This window comes from Entelurus aequoreus, linkage group LG21 (genome assembly GCF_033978785.1).
Source record: "Entelurus aequoreus isolate RoL-2023_Sb linkage group LG21, RoL_Eaeq_v1.1, whole genome shotgun sequence".
Lineage (NCBI taxonomy): Eukaryota > Metazoa > Chordata > Actinopteri > Syngnathiformes > Syngnathidae > Entelurus > Entelurus aequoreus.
The window spans coordinates 37430800-37444380 of record NC_084751.1 but is presented as its reverse complement, the minus strand read 5'-3'; the positions used below and the strand labels follow the sequence as shown (position 1 = coordinate 37444380).

The following is a 13581-nucleotide window of genomic DNA, read 5'->3' as shown; positions in this document are numbered from 1 at the left end:
CAGTAAAATAAGCACACGTATGACTGAGGAGTCATAGTGTAACTTTGTGTGATGTTTGAGTTGTCCGACTTTTTGTGTGGCCATAAACGCACCAGTGGTTTAGTGCTATGCGTGTTGGTGACAGATGACAAGTTGGTTTTGGCCTGGTTTGTACGGCAGAAAATGACTAGTTTTTCGAGATAAAAGTGTTTTACTTATGTTTTTGGTGTGGTTATGGCCGAATATAAACAGTTTTGCTCAATAAAGTGATCGATATAATTCCTGGCCTCGAAGCATCTCGATAGACGTTACAATAATTGAACGGTGTTCAATTGAACGGTGTTGACGAACACCGTTAGGGCCGCTTGTTGTCACTGTCACTCAAAGTTGCATTGCAAAATTACATAGAATAAATATGTTTATTTTGTTTAGAATTCAGATGGGATTTGATTTGGTGCGCGGCATATATTTGCTGCGCGCAGCAGACGCTTGAGCAGTGCGCAATTGCGCAGGCACGCACCTTAGAGGGAACGTTGCATGGCAGTCCATGTCTTGTTGGAAACACGCCATTCTTCATCAACTTTTCTCTTTTTAGCGTCTCGGGTGTAAACCGTGCATCACTTGTCGCTGCATGTGCACCTTCACTCGCAGGTTACACACTGACACACGCCCATAAATAATAATTTTCAAAATAAAAGCAGCACAGTTGTATTGCGCGCACGACATAGATGTTTTTTCAACTTTATTTTGTAATTAATGATTGCAGCTGTTCACATTCACTCACAATCACGCACACGCATACGTCCACACGGAAGTAATACAAATAACGATTTTCAAAACAAAAGCAGCACCGTTGTATTGCACACTCGACATAGATACTTTTTCAAATTTATTTTGTAATTTATAATTGGCCTCGCGCGGGCCGGACAGGGACGCACAAAGGGCCGGATGCGGCCCGCGGGCCGCAGAATGCCCAGGTCTGCTTTAACAGTTTTACTCACTGGGGGGGCTTGCTTGAGGCGCTGTCTGTACGCTGGATATAGAAAAGGTGAGATGTGATCAGATAGTCCAAAGTGTGGTCTGGGTACAGCCTTGTAGGCTCCCCTCACATTGCAGTATACTTGGTCCAGAGTGTTTTTCTCCCTCGTAGGAAAGTTCACATACTTATGGTATTTCGGGAGGACACTCTTTAGGTTGCGGTGGTTAAAATCCCCAGCTACCGTGAACGCAGCATCGGGGTGTGCGGTCTCTTGTTTACTGATGACGTCATGCAGCAGCTTCAGCGCTGTTGTGGAGTCCGCCCGTGGCGGGATGTAAACAGACAGTATAAACACTGCACTGAACTCCCTTGGCAGGTAAAATGGTCTGCATTTCACCATCAAAAACTCGATGTTGTCCGAGCAATCTCTTTCAACCACCTGTACGTCCGAGCACCAGCGGTTACTCACGTAAACACAGACGCCGCCGCCTCTCGCCTTTCTTGAAGCTATTGTCTGGTCTCCACGGTAGACTGAGTGCGTTGCTAGCTGGATAGCAGAGTCTGGGATGTTTTCCGAAAGCCAGGTTTCCGTGAAAATAAGAGTACAGCATTCTCTCAGTTCACGCTGGGATGTAATCCTGGTTCTCAGCTCATCCAGCTTGTTGTCGAGCGAGCGCACGTTAGCTAGCATCAGGCTAGGTAGTGGTGGTCGTGTAGCTCTAGCCTTTAGCCTAGCATGTAGCCCCGCTCTCTTGCCCCGCCGCCTTGTTGTTGTTTTGGTGTGGCTATGGTTAGCTGGGTCTCGTCGTAGCAGAAAGTTGAAGTCCGTCAGACTATAAGTGATATCATGGTGAGCTTTTCCGATGTCCAGAAGTGCATCTCTGTTATATCTCACTGTTGCGTGCAAAAACTTTGCATTTAGGATGCAAATTAGGACTATAATAAATAAAAAACGTACTTGTTGTCGGGAGGACAACGCAAAGACGTCAGCCACAGGGGTCGCCATCTTATTTCTAATTCTAATTATGGTTCATTGCAGTTACATTTACTGGTAAGCTTAGTATAGCACATCAAACATATTTAATTTTGCTCATTAAAAGTATACAGGTACAGTGTGCTCACGTTGTCTCTTGCAGATGATATCCTCCTTTTGTCTAAGTCACGGTACGGCAGAAACGTGGTGCAGAAACTGCTGATGTATGGGTAAGTTTCTTCTCGTCTCTTTGCCCTTTCAATGTCACAATCAAAATATAAAATGTTTAAGTTTTTTCGTTGATAGGTTTTAGTTGGAATTAAAGAAAACAAAATAAAATGTTGTAGGGCTTTTATTTTTACTAGACCAAAGCATCTGGATGTACTGCATGTACAGTATAAAAATGCATCCGGAAGGTATTCACAGCGCTTTTCCACATTATGTTACAGCCTTTTCTAAAATGGAATAAATGTATTTTTATCCTCAAAATTCAACAGACAATACCCCAAAATGACCATGTGTAAAAGTTTAAAAAATGTTTTTGCAAATCCATCCATCCATTTTCTACCGCTTGTCCCTCTCTGGGTTGCCGGGGTGGCTTGGGCCTATCCCAACTGCATTTGAGCGGTAGGCGGGGTACACCCTGGACAAGTCGTCTTTTTTTTTTTTTTTGCAAATGTATTGAAAATGAAAAAACTAAATCACATGTGCATAAGTATTCACAGCCTTTGCTCATTACTTTGTTGATGCACCTTTGGTAGCAATTGCAGCCTCAAGTCTTTTTGAATACCTTGCCATAAGTTTGGCACACTTATCTTTGGGCAGTATTGCTCATTCCTCTTTGCAGCGCCTCTCAAGTTTCATCAGGTTGGATAGGAAACATTGGTTTTCCGATTTCCAGGATGTGTCTGTACATCGGTACATTCATCTTTCTCTCTATCCTGACTAGTCTCCAAGTTTCTGCCACCGAAAAACATCCCTACACCATGCTTCACTGTAGGGATGGTATTTGCCTGGTGGTGAGCGGTGCCTGGTTACCTCCAAACATGACGCCTGGCATTCATGCCAAAGAGTTCAATCTATGTCTCGTCAGACCAGAGAATTTTGTTTCTTATGGTCGGAGAGTCTTACAGGTGCATTTTAGAAAACTTTTCACTTAGAAATGGCTCCCATCTGGCCACTATACCATACGGGACTGATTGGTGGATTGCTGCAGAGATGGTTGTCCTTGCAGAGGCAAAAAACGTTACCCAGCATCACCTCTGTGTGTCGCCAAAAGTATCCACAGCATGTCGAAATGTGCTTACGCTAACTATATCATCGGCGTATGGCACCACACATTTCCACTTTCAGTTCACTTTTGATACATCTCAACTTTGCCGTGACTCAACTTTGTGCGTACGCCCCAGGTGTGCATTGCATGAGATGTGTTCAGAAGCATGCCATCCATTGTACAGAGCTAGAACAGCAAGCTACAGTCCAAGACATCCCCATTATTTAATGTTTATGAGCGAGGACCAACATGTAGCGCTGTTTGTGACGAGCCGCCACAATTTAATGAACTTATATGAAACACCAGTATTGTATTTAGGTGCTGTACTGTATGTATTTAATGTGATGTGGCATACCGGTGATTTATCAAGGAAGGATATTGTTTTTGTACCCACAGAAACAAGAATCTGGTGGGAGCTGTGATACAGACATTTAAAGGCCATGTGCGTGTCATGCTTCGCCATGCTCTGGCGTCTAGCATCATTGAGCATGCCTACACTGAGAAAGCTCCGCTCGTTCAGAGACAGATGCTCAAGGAGGAACTTTACGGAACCACTTACACTGTCTGCAAGGTACACACAAACAAAACCAAACTGCATCAGGATATAATAACAATGCTGTTTGTACAATACTTAAGTTGAATTCTCTGTGTGCAGTCGTCTGTGTGCGACACCGTCCATAAGGTTGTAGAGGCCAACCCAGAGAAGCGGGACTTCATCGTCAATGACATGCAGCAGATTCTTGCTCCCATGGCCCAGAAGTAAGGCTGCTGATACACAAAATGAAATCAGTATGCACTGACCAAGCCCATCATTAGGACCACTTGCACAATCTAATGCGATGCAAAACAGGAGCTATTTCTGACATTCTGCATTGACAAAATTGACGCTGAGTTATGCAGACATTTACTGCATCATACCAGACCATCAACTGTACCTAATGTTTGGACTTTTAACTAGATGTTTGAGTTGATTGCTACATCATCACGATTAAATCAATCCAAACCTAATAAAACTAAGGCAAACCCGCACAAAGATGACCTCATGTGACCCCATTATGTGCTGGTGTGTTTCAGAGAGCAGGTCATCAAAAACTCGCTGGTCCACAAAGTCTTCTTGGACTTCTTCCTGCTGAGCCCCGACAAACAGAGAGCGGTCAGTGTATATTTTTTGAGAAAAGTATATTTTGTTAGTAGACATTGTAGCACTTGGCTCCAATGTTGAATACTTCATGCCAGACTAGGGTTTGGCATGGAGAATCAATGGGAATTTTGATTCTCCAGGAATTGTACAAATTTTAAAATGTTAATTTGTAGTTTAAATTCACAGTCTGCCGACTGGAAGAATTGGCTGCCACAGAACTGGCTAAGCAACTAACTGTATCTCCATACCCCGTGTGAAGCCGCTCCTCTAGGTCAATAATCCTCTCTTGTGACAAATAAACTATAGTGCTTAAGTTTTATAATCACTGGAGGACGAGGCTAAGGATTACCCACCAAGAGCAGGCAAACTAATTGCTAAGCTAGTAGCTAAACTAGCTTGAAACAACAGAAGAAATAAGTGCTTAGAAAAGTTTTAAGAAGTGTAGATTAAAGCGCATTACAACAGAAAGTAAACAGTTATTCACAGTAAATTAACTAGTAGAATAATACAGAGAGGATAATATAACAACTATTGTGATGCTTTGTTGCTGTTTAGCGATCGCTCTCAGCCATACACTGCATGGAAAATTTAAATGAGTAGTCGATGGTTGTTTTTGTTTAGGTGTTGTCTACTATTGACTTTGTTTTGATCGAACATTTGTATGTAATAAAAGAAAATAAGTAACTCGTTCATTCTTTTTGTTGACATTGTTACACTGTCAATAGATTCACCATAAATACATAAAACATTTTATAGTTGATACATGTGATTGGTATTGGCCAAGTTCGCTTACAAGTGATCGTAATCGGCAGCATAAAACCTTTTAATAGAACAAAGGAATTTTTTATTTTTTTTATTTAAAAAAAATAAAGTGACACTTTTGTGAAAGTATACTCCTGTGCAAATAAATGTCATAACAATTGTATTCAAATTCAAAGGATTAATATTTATATTTGGTATTTGATTCAAAATAGCCCATTGAGAATAGTACATTTTTGACCCTGCCTCTTAAAGAGGAACTGCACTCTTTGGGGAATTTTTTTGCGCTCTTCAGGCACTTAGAAAAGATTCATAATGTTCCCAGGGCTCTGTGTTAGTGTGCTGGTTTTAAAGGCCTACTGAAACCCACTACTACCGACCACAGTCTGATAGTTTATACATCAATGATGAAATCTTAACATTGCAACACATGCCAATACGGTCGGGTTAACTTATAAAGTGCAATTTTAAATTTTCCGGGAAATATCCGGCTGAAAACGTCTCGGTATGATGACGTTTGCGCGTGACGTCACTAGTTAAACGGAAGTATTGGTACACCTTTGAATCCAATACAAAAAAGCTCTGTTTTCATCTCAAAATTCCACAGTATTCTGGACATCTGTGTTGGTGAATCTTTTGCAATTTGTTTAATGAACAATGAAGACTGCAAAGAAGAAAGTTGTAGGTGGGATCTGTGTATTAGTGGCTGGCTGTAGCAACACAACCAGGAGGACTTTGACTTGGATAGCAGACGCGCTAGCCGCCGCTAGCCGCCGCTAGCCGCCGACCGCACGGATGATCGGGTGAAGTCCTTCGTCCTTCCGTCGATCGCTGGAACGCAGGTGAGCACGGGTGTTGATGAGGGCTGGCTGGCGTAGGTGGAGCGCTAATGTTTTTACCATAGCACTGTGAGGTCCCGTTGCTAAGTTAGCTTCAATGGCGTCGTTAGCAACAGCATTTTTAAGCTTCGCTAAGCTGGAAAGCATTAACCGTGTATTTACATGTCCAGGGTTAAATGGCATTGTTGATTATCTGTCTATCCTTCCAGTCAGGGGTTTATTTATTTTGTTTCTATCTGCATTTGAGCCCGATGCTATCACGTTAGCTCCGTAGCTAAAGTGTTTCGCCGAAGTATTGTCGTGGAGATAAAAGTCACTGTGAATGTCCATTTCGCATTCTCGACTCTCATTTTCAAGAGGATATAGTATCCAAGGTGGTTTAAAATACAAATCCGTGATCCACAATAGAAAAAGGAGAAAGTGTTGAATCCAATGAGCCCTTGTACCTCAGTTACGGTCAGAGCGAAAAAAGATACGTCCTGCACTGCACGCTAGTCCTTCACTCTCACGTTCCTCATCCACGAATCTTTCATCCTCGCTCAAATTAATGGGGTAATCGTCGCTTTCTCGGTCCGAATCTCTCTCGCTGCATTGTAAACAATAGGAAAATGTGAGCAGCCCTTCCTCCTGTGACGTCACGCTACTTCCGGTATAGGCAAGGCTTTTTTTTATCAGCGACCAAAAGTTGCGAACTTTATCGTCGTTGTTCTCTACTAAATCCTTTCAGCAAAAATATGGCAGTATCGCAAAATGATCAAGTATGACACATAGAATGGATCTGCTATCCCCGTTTAAATTTTAAAAAATTCATTTCAGTTGGCCTTTAAAGATAATGTACATGTTATAGTACATCTAGTATATCAAAATAAACACAACAGTGTAATGCCACCAAGTCAGCTGTGGCTGCTTTTCCAGGCTTCCAGTAACACAAAATGCGCATGACAGCAGGTACAGTATATGTTTGTGTGTAGACAGAGACAGTTGAGACATGGCCTAAATAACCATGCATAAACCGCCAACAATGCTTCATTTACATTTCGTGAATTCAATTTTAACCAAGTATTAGTGATATTGTTATAAGCGCTAACACAGACAAACCATTTATAGCGGTGCCGTGACGGCAGACGTAACTAGCTTATGCTGCTGTTTTGACCTCATTGGCTGGTGTGCTGCTTTCTCGCCTCTGAGCTTGTGGAAGTTTTTTCTAGATCTTGAATCATGCCTCTCACCTTTTATAGTAGAGAGGTTAGTACGTAATCCGACACGTTGGTATTCTTTGACAGCCAATTTAGACCGGTAATGGCGACAACGACACAGAAAGATGTTTGGTTCCACCCTTCTTTTCTTAGCGAGAATTATGAGTTATTCTTTATCTAAATGGGACTAAAAGAACGTCTTAGCAGTCAGCATCCCAGTGAAAGCAGACATTGCACAGTAAGTGACACCCCTGCTATAGATAATAAAAAATTTAATCTGATAAATATATGGATAAAAAGCAGAGCCTGGCGTTTCTAGCATAACTCTCTCGCTCTCTCTGTCTCTGCCCCTCCCTCACAAATGTTGCTGCGCGCACACCTACACAATTTGTTTTGTTTTTAACCCCTTCTTAACCCTGAACGTACATTGAAAATAAACGCAACCCTAACTCAAAATGCCGGACATTTGAGGCATTTAAGAAACTCCACCCGGACAGCCTCGCAAAAGAGGACATGTCCGGTGAAAAGAGGACGTATGGTCAGTCTATCGTAGCCCGGTCGCTGCTAGCATGCCGTGCATTGTGCCTCGGTGTGCATTGTTTACACAACGTGCGATACGCTACTTAATATGTCCATGTGGAAACTCGTTCGGTACACCTCCGAACCGAACCGAAACCCCCGTACTGAAACGGTTCAATACAAATACACGTACCGTTCCACCCTTACATGTGCCTATTACTACATACATATACCTACATCCTGCATATAAAACTTTAATGGTAGTGTTGGAATGATTTTTAAGCACTTCATAGGCAGAATAGAGTGACTCCCATAGGTTCCATTGTAAGCAGACTTTTGATCGCATTTATTAACTAGTTAGATAGAATGCATGAAAAAGAAAAACCTATGTGTGCTTGTCTTACATAAGGATTTTGAATGATAGGCAAAATTCCCCCCTAAGAGTGGAGTTCCCCTTTAAAAGAGTTGAAACGAGGAATCGGAATCGTCTCAACACAAAAAATGCCCAACTTTAGGCGAGACGCTTTAAATAATACAAAAAGCATTGAGAAAATCTTTTGAACTGTTTCTCACTGTCATGTTTCTCATTTTCTTTGGCGAACAGGAGATGATTGAGTCCATAAGGGAGTCCGTTATCTACATGGCTCACACCCATGATGGAGCACGAGTGGCCATGTACTGTCTTTGGCATGGGACAGCCAAGGTACACAGAGACTCACACAACTTAGCCTTAATGCAATGAACATGTGACTAAAGTACCTGAAATATTCTGAAGAGCACAGCACCACTAAATGATAAAGTTTATATTGCTTCAAGATATAATCTACACTTAACAATGATTTCTCATTCCCATGCACTTACTAGATTATTTGTGCCTTGTATAAAGTGAGGCAACATGGAGTGCTCGTCAGCAACCATCAAAAACACAATTGAGTCAGTCTCAAACTAGCTTGGTTAAAAGCAGTAATTCCCAACCACTGTGCTGTGGCAAATAAGTGTGTAGCAATCACCATAACAATCACACATTTTAATAAACATTTAAAAACACCCTCAGACTCCCTTTGCGAGGACTCTGCAGACCACTTCAGAACCGAGATCAAAGACAGATACAAGTTTTATATGATGACACACCTGATCTGCTGTCCTTGCCTGGGGAAACACTGGAGGGTTTAATTCTGGTTGATGCAAGGACACTTGGTTGAGTTTTCTCCCAAGTAAACCCAACAACCTGCCTTTTAGGTCCAATTCCTACATCACTTTTTAAATCCTTTTATGAATTCTTTGTGGAACAGCTTTTAACTGAACTGCTCTCTTCAGACAAGAGTCTTCCCTGCCGCTTTTAAAGCTGCGGTGGTGAGGCCCCTTCTGAAGAAGAGCAGTTTGGAACCAAACATTTCATAACTACCGACCTTTTTTGATACAGTACACAATCACATTCTATTAAATAGACTTAAACACCTGGTAGGCCTCTCTGGTACTGTTTTTAACTTGCTCCGCTCTTATCTCACAGACGGATGTTTTTATGTAAGTATGGATGCATGCTTAGTTAAAGTTAAAGTACCAATGACTGTCACACACACACACACACTAGGTTTGGCAAAATTATTCTCTGCATTTGACCCATCACCCTTGATCACCCCCTGGGAGGTGAGGGAAACAGTGGGCAGCAGCGGTGGCCGTGCCCGAGAATTAGTTTTGGTGATTTAACCCCCAATTCCAACCCTTGATGCTGAGTGCCAAATAGGGAGGTAATGGGTCCCATTTTTATAGTCTTTGGTATGACTCGGCCGGGGGGTTTGAACTCACAACCTACCGATCTCAGGGCGGACACTCTAACCACTACGCCACTTAGGCTACTGCCCCCGCGATCCGACCTCAGATAAGCGGAAGAAAATGGATGGATGCATGTTCCTTGAAAAACCATGAGATAAGGGTTTCTCGAAGCTCAATTTTAGGTCCCAATCTTTTTACATGCTACGTCTCAGGGACATCATTAGGAGACACTGCATCGGTTTCCAGTTACGCTAATTAATCACAGTTGTACATCTCCATGTCTACCGTTGACACAGGACCAATAGATACCCTTTTTAACTGCATAGTAGACATCAAGTCATTGATGGCAGTGATTTTCCTACAGCTCAACCAGGAAAAAACAGAAGTTTTAGTTATAGGCCCTAAAGATCAGAGGGAGAAACTTTTATTAAAATTATAATATTTTAAACCAACACAGTCTATAAAAAATCTGGGGGTGATTTTTGCCTCTTAGCTGACTTTTATCCCACATATTAAAAATATTACAAAAATAGATAGTCATCATCTTAAGAACTTAACCAGAGTGCGGCCGTTTCTCTCAGGCCAACACAAAGGTGCTAATGTTGCTTTTATTTCCTGTCGTTTAGACTGTTGTAATGCTTTGCTCTCTGGCCTTCCCAAAAAGAATATCACAAGTCTACAATTATTTCAAAACTCAGGTGCACGACTACATTACACCAGTTTTAAAGTCACTGCATTAGCTCCCTGTTTGCTTCAGGGTCGATTTTAACGTTCTATTAGTTTTTAAATGTCTTAATGGCCTTGCGCCTTTTTATCTATCTGACTTGCTTTTTCCGTATCAACGCTCGCAGATCCAGAGGTCCTCTAGCACTGACCTTTTATCTTTACCAAATACAAGAACAAAGACCCACGGTGAGGCGGGATTTAGCCACTATGGCCCCCACCTGCGGAACAGCTTGCCAGAGAGTCTGAGGAGTGTTGAAATAAAAAAAAAAAGAAAGGCCCCAAGACACACCTTTTCAATCAGGCTTTTTACTAATCATCTGTTTTTTATTAGTTTTTTTATCTTAATCATTATTATTTCTTCTATTATTCTCTCAATGTTATGTTTTTATTAATGTAATATTTAAATTTTAATTTGTACATATATTTTTATCATATGTTTTATATTATATATATGTATATATATATATATATATATATATATATATATATATATATATATATATATATATATATATACCTATATACAGTATTTATTTTTGTTTATTTTTTTAAATGCCGTTAATTTAAGTTATTCTCCATTGTGGACGCCAGCTTTGAGGCGTGTGTGTTTCTTTTCTATTACCGTTCTTTTTTTCTTTTTTTTTCTTTTGTTTTGTACAGCACTTTGTGTTTGCCACTTGCCTGTGCATGAAAAGTGCTACATAAATAAAGTTTGATCAAGTCAGGTGTGCCACGGAAAACTATCCGAATTCACTTAATTGGTCTAAAATTATTATTTTACTAAAATGTATCTTGGGTCATCTGTGAATAATGGCAGAATAATGAAATGATTTTCCGCTAGATGACATTTGTTTGCCAACCCCTAGGCAACATTATTATTATTAAACTCGAATACCTGAGGAGCAAGAAATAAAGAATTCAGAACATTTAAAGATTCTCCCACTCCCATAAAATATATATTTTAATTAACCATACTATTTGTATTAATAGTATTTCATAATTTAAAGGATTCATTGTACTTACTGTTCTACATAAGGTCTTATTTTGAGTTGTGGAGAAGCTTACTTAAGTGCTTTTCTGTCACAACGGCTAAAAAAAGTAAACTATATTTGTTTGGCGCTAAAGGACTTTCTGCATTTGTGTGTTTCAGGACAGAAAAGTTATCATCAAAACAATGAGGACGTACATGGTAAAGGTTGCCATGGTGAGTTTTTTTACACCACACCATCTGCACTTTACTTTGGTGTCATTGTGGATGAGTTTACTCTTTTGTGGTACTGCAAAAAGTGAGTGTTCAAAAACAAGAAAAAAAATACAAAAAGTAGGGGTATTTTACTTGAACTAAGCAAAATTATCTGCCAATAGAACAAGAAAATTTGGCTTGTGAAGACTTTCCAAAACAAGTAAAATTAGCTAACTTCAATGAACCAAAAAATACCTTAAAATAAGTATATTCTCCAGTGTTTCCCATAAACTGCCAAGATACCTGTGGCGGTGGGGGCCATGGGTGTGGTCACAAAGACATCATCAAGTAATTTGCATAATTTGCTACAATGATATGATTTTCTCTAAAAAGGCTAAAAAAATGTATACTTACTAATTAATAATAACAGTTTTGTTTTAAACGTCCATCCATCCATTTTACAATATAATTACAACACTTTATGTACATATTTATATACAGATTTGAACAATAAGTTATTCACTGAAATATATTTATTAATTGTGGTTCTTACAAAAAATATATCTTATAAAATATAAAAGCTAAAATGTCTCTTAAAGCTCTGCCCCTTTAATTAGTGCATACTAAATAATTTAACTTTAGCCTACTACTACAACCATATTATTTACCAGCAACATAAAGTGAAACAGAGGCAGAGGTTTCCCGCCACAGTCAGTAACAAATAAACAGAAAACAGTAGTGGTCAAATACAAATAAGGCAACAAGAGAAGTATCCTACACTTCTCTTTTGTAAAGTAAATCTGAACAGCCTACATGGGCATCTACATCAACTATATGATTTGCCTGAGAAGCTGGAAAGGACAACAAAAAAAAAGTTTTTTAACTTTTATTTTATTTGTGGCGGACATCATTCTTTCGTGGCGGGCCGCCACAAATAAATGAATGTGTGGGAAACACTGTTTTCACTAATAACAAGTGCACTTTTCTTGGTAGAATAAAAAATTAGATCTTTTTGCTCAATATGTTGAAAAATATTCTTAAATTAAGTAAATGTTAGTGCCATTATCTTGACATAATGATATGCGCTCGGCATTACATTTCTTGAAACCAGCAAACTTATACTAAAAACTAATTTATTGTTCTTAATGGAAAGGCAACAAGGCAAGCGCTTGTTACTCTCTGGGTCTACTAGCCGCTCAGGCAAATCATATTGTCTAAAAATGCATTTTCCCATCAATAACATGACATCATCGCGCCAAGTGCGTGCTCTTTCAGTCAATTAGTGCACATATATACAGCCACACGTTAAATGTTTAAATATTAACTGTCAGTTTACTGTACTGTGCCAACTGTACTACTATATGAGTACATCTTTTCTATTGTTTCATTAAAAAAAGGACAGCAAAATCCATTTGGCTGTCATCTGTTTTAAATATGAGACACAGTTGTGTCAAAGTCATGATTTTTTTTTTCATGCTTGAAATAAGAAATTATTACTTTGAAAAAGTAGTTTTATACTTGTGAGTGTTGATGACACAGCTTTGCATCAGTTGATATTCTAGTTTCAAGCATGTTTTACTCAATATAGGTCATCAAATCTCAGCAACAAGCTGTAATATCTTACTGAGATCATTTAGGATCAAAACACTTAAAACAAATAAAACACTAACATAAAATCTGCTTAGTGAGAAGAATTATCTTATCAGACAAAAATAAGCAAATATCACCCTTATTTGAGATATTTAATCTTACTTAGATTTCAGTTTTTGCAGTGCAATAATTATTTCTCAGTGTCATACAGCAAATAAGTAAGGTTTAAGTAGGAATGACAAACGTATTTGCTGTGTCCTTAGGAGGAATTTGGCCACCTCGCTCTTCTCGCCATGTTTGACTGTGTGGACGACACCCGGCTGATCAAACAGGCAGTCTTGTCCGTACGTGGAATAATTATCACACATTTATGTATTGCAATGCTAAAAAATAGTCCAAAATGATGTCATACAATTTTCATCTGTCTAGGAGATCATGTCGTCATTAGACGAAGTCGTCAGTAACAAATATGGCAAGAAAGTTCTGTTGTACCTGCTGACTCCCAGAAATCCAGCTCACGTGCTGCCTGAGATCATCAAAGTGCTGGAGCAAGGAGATGGCAACGCACACAGGTTGATGTTGTTCAACTTTCTTCTTAGTCACCTTGTAAGATGCTGTTTTATTCCAAAAAACAATAATATTGCGAAATCT

The 13581-nt window shown here is 39.7% G+C and overlaps 1 protein-coding gene across 2 annotated transcripts in view; it reads left to right on the top strand.

The window, feature by feature from the left end:
• Window positions 1-13581, top strand: part of pum3 (pumilio RNA-binding family member 3) — a 35489-nt gene that overhangs the window by 15564 nt on the left and 6344 nt on the right. For both annotated transcript variants that reach the window (XM_062031615.1, XM_062031614.1), the window contains 8 exons: window positions 2095-2161; window positions 3601-3775; window positions 3860-3963; window positions 4279-4357; window positions 8263-8361; window positions 11308-11361; window positions 13194-13274; window positions 13360-13502. In XM_062031615.1, coding sequence (XP_061887599.1) covers window positions 2095-2161; window positions 3601-3775; window positions 3860-3963; window positions 4279-4357; window positions 8263-8361; window positions 11308-11361; window positions 13194-13274; window positions 13360-13502 — 802 coding nt within the window. The remainder of the gene's footprint in view (window positions 1-2094; window positions 2162-3600; window positions 3776-3859; window positions 3964-4278; window positions 4358-8262; window positions 8362-11307; window positions 11362-13193; window positions 13275-13359; window positions 13503-13581) is intronic.